This window comes from Lissotriton helveticus, chromosome 8, assembly GCF_964261635.1.
Source record: "Lissotriton helveticus chromosome 8, aLisHel1.1, whole genome shotgun sequence".
NCBI classification, from domain to species: domain Eukaryota; kingdom Metazoa; phylum Chordata; class Amphibia; order Caudata; family Salamandridae; genus Lissotriton; species Lissotriton helveticus.
The window spans coordinates 1668091511-1668097510 of NC_136069.1; the positions used below are offsets into that span (position 1 = coordinate 1668091511).

The 6000-nt window shown below is 45.5% G+C and overlaps 1 protein-coding gene across 1 annotated transcript in view; it reads left to right on the forward strand.

Annotated features, from left to right (window-relative positions):
- LOC144774080 (transient receptor potential cation channel subfamily M member 2-like) overlaps positions 1 to 5746 on the forward strand; it is a 358014-nt gene extending 352268 nt beyond the window's left edge. Inside the window, exons 20-21 of the mRNA XM_078659107.1 lie at positions 5238 to 5419; positions 5724 to 5746. Coding sequence (XP_078515233.1) covers positions 5238 to 5419; positions 5724 to 5746 — 205 coding nt within the window. The remainder of the gene's footprint in view (positions 1 to 5237; positions 5420 to 5723) is intronic.
- Positions 5747 to 6000: the final 254 nt, after the last annotated feature.

The following is a 6000-nucleotide window of genomic DNA, read 5'->3' on the forward strand; positions in this document are numbered from 1 at the left end:
ACCCTACTACTCATCCCTATGAAAACACGCAAACAAAAAACTGCCACATGGTCCTTCTACGGAAATGCGCCCAAAATCTGGAACGCCATCCCAGTCGGTATCAGGACTATCTCATTCTTCACAAAATAAAAAACAAAACTAAAAGTCCTTTTTCTCAACCGCTCCCTCCCAAATGGATAGCCACCATCTAAACGCAAATCCCTGCTCGTCGTCTCTCCCAGACATTGTAGCTCTAAGACTTACTCCTCCCTGCTATTTGAACCCTAACTGCTCCCCCCCACACCTAAATGGTTCAACCCCAAGACAACGTGCACTCTATGAGGTTATCTCAGGACTCACGGACTACCTCAATGCTGTTCAGCACACTTGGACTTTCCAAACCTATATGTAGAATACTGTTTTATTGTATGAATCTTGCTCAAAATACTGTTGTGAAGTGCTCTGATACCCTCGGGTCAGGCTAGCGCTATATAAAACTCCTTATTAAATAAATAAAAAAATAAACTATACAGCCATCATGCTCCCTCGGATCAACAAACCAATTCTTGTTTATTACCATTCGGAAGAGAATAGCCATTACAGAGACTGTGCTGTTTGTGCACCAGAAACCAAACTGTAGAACACCCTCCTTTTGAGTTTACTAGCAGAAACAGATCTACTTTGATTAAGCTGCCAGGTGAAACCCTGACTTTTCAATAGGTAAGTGTCTTCATGCATTCTTGTCTGCCACAGTTGGGTTTTATCTTTGTGTCTTTCTAAGGCGCCAAAAAGCATCTGCATAGTGTGCTCTACAAATAACTTATAGCATAACATGGCAGATGGAAGCAGATCATAACTTGGATAAAGTTCTTTTTCTCTACACTTCTGCATGAGGAGAATAGTCTTTCTCCATTATAATTGGTTCAGCCATTTGTAACTAGGAGTCCGAAACATTGAGTCTGTTGTGTTTTAGCCCCTTAATTTGGAAGAGAGCACTTGCTTGTGTGTTACGTGTGAGTGGTGCACGAATGGTGTCCTTAATGAAGGCATAATAACAGTAGCACAAGATGATGGCTCTCCATTCAAGGGTGGGAGCCTTCCTGCTTCCCTCACCACTTGAAGCGGGATCTGCACCTCAAATGTTCTGTAGCTATCTCTTCAGCGTATGCCCCACCCCTGTTACTGTAGAGTACCTGGACAATTTCTACTCCCAACAACTATGCCCCGTAGAGCTATCTGGACAAATGTACCCCAGCAACAATATCTCCACCTTCCACCCACCCCCAAAAAACCTGTTTAATGTGCAAAGCAGATTACTTTGAGGCCCACAGAGGTGTGAGCTATCTGCACCTGAATATCGACAGATACAGTAAACAATGATCATGAAAGCCGCAAAGGGCTGGGCTCACCTAAAGGACTCCTCTCACTCTGCACAACAGAGACTGCTGTCCCAACCTTTACATTCACCATCTGCCAAATGGCAGTGCTACAGGAAACATAATTAGCAGCTCCTCTCACCAAAAGGATCTCATTGAATTTCTAAAGAAGCCTGTGTCCTCTGACCTCATTTCAGTGTCTTGGTCTCTTCCCTCCAGCTGCAAGAATGTCAGCTACAGACTTCCAGTGCGTGGGACAACTATACCTTCCAAAATGGAACCCTCAGGCCTCCATTGCTCTAGTTAGCATTCGGATATGGGTTCGCACAAAGGGCGAGTGGCCCAGTAAGCCTTGACTCCAGTGACACCGATAAAATTGTCGGGTCACAACTATGGATTGATAGCCATGATCCATTGCCACTACCATCCTACATGCTAAGCCCATGACAGGGTTGGCAGTCTACAGTGGGAAATATAATTGGATGCTTGGTGCGCCCCTCCAGGTCACAGGATAGGTCCAGGACCTATCTTTTTTTTTTTATAAACATTTTTTATTAGCATTTTGTTACTGGTAATAATGGTACGTACATGGTGCAATAAGGAACCATAAAACACAAGTCTAGACGCTTTCAACTCTTTATCATTTACATGTCTATTCTGCATTGGTAACATGACTAACTCGTGTGATCACAATCATCGTTATAGCTGTTGGGCCCTGTTTGGTTAGTCACTGACATCCGATATCTGCTCCTCTCGTGGGGGCTCACATATATTGCCCCGATAAGCATTCCACTTTCCCCATATCCGAGTCCATTTCTTGGGGCACCCCTTATGTACATAGACTGCTTTCTCTGCCACCATCACAACGTCCATGTCACAACACCATCTACGACATCTAGGGGCAAGCCCAGTTCCCCAGTGTTGGGATATATTTTGTTGCGCTATTGTCATACCTAATGTTGCCCACTGTTGAGCCATTTGGTTCAGGTCTGTAGGCTCCCAAATATTGAGAAGAAACTTCTTGTGTTCTGGTAGTACGTTTGTACCCCAGACACGTAAGATCGTGCGCATGACCTCCTCCCGATAGGGTGTGATTCCTGGACATTCCCAGAGCGTGTGGTAGAATGTGCCCGGCAACCCACATTGTGGTAGGCAGAGTGTGGTGTCTGCCCAACCTAGTCGGTGGAGGGTTGTCTGACTTAATCACTACTGCTTGAACCACGACTGCCTGAACCACGACCTCCTAAACCGCGAAAGTTTAAACATCGATCTTTTCATTACAACTACTTTTTTTAGTACGACTTTCTGTACAACGAAAATCCTTTTTTTAGTCATTATTTGTGGGGGGGAAACCCCCCACACCCCACAAATCTCCGTTATTAACGTTTTGCTTGAAGTGTAAATTTGTATACGTTATTTTAAATACTAATGTTAATTAACCCAATTTTTGAAATAATACTCCAAATAATAATTATATGTTTTTTAAATGACTTTCATTTTAAGTTTTGACATACCTTTGAATGTCTTAGAATTCCATGTTCTATGCTCTTACAACTGTTTACGCCAACCAGGGTGCATTCTAAACGATGCCATTTTCATTATTTTTTTCTAAACCTTTTGCGTTAGACAAATGTTTCTGATTGGGCAAGAGATGAGTGACGTTTTACTCCAACAAAGCCCAATCGTATTGAGCGTAAAGGGATTGTAGGTGGAAGACATCTTTGACAAGTGACGTGGGCGTCAAGTCGTGGTTCCGGCCGTCGTGGTTCCGGCCGTCGAGGTTGAGCAGTCTTCGTTGTTCTTTCCTCGTGGTTCGGGTGAGTCGTTGCTCGAACATCGTGGTTTAGGATGTTTCCCCGGTGGAGAGTTATTAGTGTAAAATATATTTGGTGCAAGATTTTTAATTGCACTAGCTTTAATTTGTAGGGTATCGCAACCTCTCGCGGCGACGCCACCGCCTCCTGCCAGTCTGCCTCATCCAGGTCTCCTATATCAGTCTGCCAACGCTCCCTAAGGGTGATCGTGGGGTCTGGTTGATTGTTCAGGACCTATCTTATGTCAAATGACAGGCCCAGGCCTCTCTGTGCACAATAAGTTTGTATGAAGAAAGGGCAAAAATCAAAGACTAGGTTACCAGATACTCCCAGTCAGGCACTAAATGTAGGTGAACACAACTGTACACCATGCAGGGGACATTCCCATCCCAGCAGGGATGTTTCCTCATTTGCACAGGGCATGGCTCTATGCCAATGAGGGAATATTTTGTCTCTACCGCTTCGCCATATTACAGAAGTGGGGCAGAGTCAAAGAGGACATCTTGTGGTGCACAAACAATGAGCCACCTAGAGGTAGTCCTTGGTCAGGACACCCTCCAACAGCACTCCTAAGGCGGGCGGGTTGTGAGGGATCAATCTGGCATTCCCCAGCAGGGAGATCTCTGCCTCATTTTGAATGCAGGCTGGTTTGCTGCCTGCAGAGTGAAAGCTGTACAGGTGGCTTCTCACTAATGCCATCTTCCCACCTCAGGTCCAGACTCACTCCTGTACTGGGAACAGCACATTTACTATGATCCACCGCAGTGTCCGCGGTGCATCCCTAACACAGCCCATGATATGAGTTTCAAAATACGAATTCCACTTTGGCTCTTAGCTGCAGGGGGCCTCCCCAAAGTAAATGTGTCCACTCCTTATTCTTGGTAAATCCTGGTCATAGTTGGGGATTTACCTCAACTCCTTTGACCTAGATGAAGGAGCTACAGTTCTCTCTACTGCATGGTTCAGTGTATCTCCATGTTACCCTCATTCCCTCAGACAGTCCTCGAAGCTTAATCACATCTTCAGCACAGCAGATGCTCAACTCTTGCCCGATGCAGGGATTCTCTCTCTTTTTGAGTCATTTTCATGGCTTTGAACATTACTTGTAGCCCAGGCAGGAGGCCTGGTTCCCACAAGGACATTTCTGCCAGCTCTTCAACTGCAGAATATCCCAGAAAATCTTTCCCAGACATTCTCTCACTCGCAGATCACAGACCTCGGTTGCCTACACAGGCTGCATGGGGGCAGAACAGACTCATCTATGGTGATCAGGCCCCCAATGGTCTACATATGGGTTATCTCAAAATGCAGCCATGCAAGCATGACACCTAGAGACACGAACACTTGTGCAAGCACGCGCCAACAGGCACGCACTCAGTCCTTCTCTTTTGTAGTGTTATAAATGTCTTTCGACTCACCAGAGTCTGCTTTGTTCACAGACAGCTTGGTAACCCTCTAAAATGATGGTATTGAGGAGTTATCTGTACATGTCCTTCCTTGTTCTGGCTTGTGCCATCTTCTTCGCTCAAATTCACACTTAAAAAATGTTTTTGACTTACTGATCACTGGCCCTCTCTGGTTACCATTTATTAGTCTCTCTCTGTCTTCTTTTATTTAGCTTTCTGACCTCTTACCCACCACTGCCCCTCTCTCTAGTCTTTGAGCTACTGCCCTCTGAATCTCCTAGTGCTCTCTTCCCTCCCTGCTCCAAACCTTACTCAGGGTCCTGCTTCCTCCATCTTTATGGCTAAGGTTTATCTGCTTCCCTTTTGCTTTCCTGATCTCTACCACTCCCAGCTTCTTGATATTTTATTCTTTTGTATGTTTTTATGTTGATTATTTCATCTATGTTCCTGCCCATTGCATTTTGCAGGTTTTCAGTCTTTACCCTCTGTCTCATGACTCTTTTTTGTCAGTGCCTCCTAAGCTTGTGCTTTTTCTGTGTTGGTTGCCGCTTTGGTTTGTCTTTCCCTGATTTCTGCCACTTCCTCTGTTGTCTCTGTTGTGTGGAAACCTTTGTTCTGTGGGACTGATCCATGGGTTTTGTTTTTTCTCTTCCCTTTCACAGTTACACATTTTCAGAAGTACAGGGTAACACGGATCAGATCTGGAGGTTCCAGCGTCTTTACCTTATTGGGGAGTACTGCAGCCGCCCCCCGGCGCCGCCCCCCTTCATCATCCTCAGCCATCTCTACTTCCTGGTGAAGCACGCCATTTTATGCTGTCCTACAGGCGGCAGGAAGCCGCTGAGTGAGTATCCGGTCCTCACTTCTTACTATAGCCTCAGGTGTCTCCTCTTCCCTGAAGGCAGAGCAGCAGGGGTTTGGTTGAGATTCTCAGGTCTGGCTAATGTTTCTAAAGTGTTAGACATTGACTTTGTGACAAGCTTTCTCCACTTGTACCACCACAACCTCTCCTTAGATGCCTCCAGTCCTAGACCCACATGGCCCTCGCATAAATACCCTCCTTCACTGTGGGCATCACATAAGAACAAGCAGGAGGCTGGCAGATGCCAATGATTATCACACTCTCTCTGTCTACCTGATTTCTGCAGAGAACTTTGGAGTAGGTGATTGATAATCAGCAGCAAACAAGTGTGTAGTGAGGAACCCACCATTCTATTCTACTGGAGCTTCTTGTTGGGAAAGTCACAGCTGCTCACAAAGTGCTGCAGGAGTTTCAGTGATTCAAAGCTCCTCTAGAAATCCTGTTCCATTTAGGAACTTTGCCAGACCAGGAACCAATCTGAAATCTTGTAACTCTGACATAGGCCCTGGAGTCAAAGAGAGACTCTGTTAGGGGTCCCTCTGAATTTGATGTAGGTGAACATG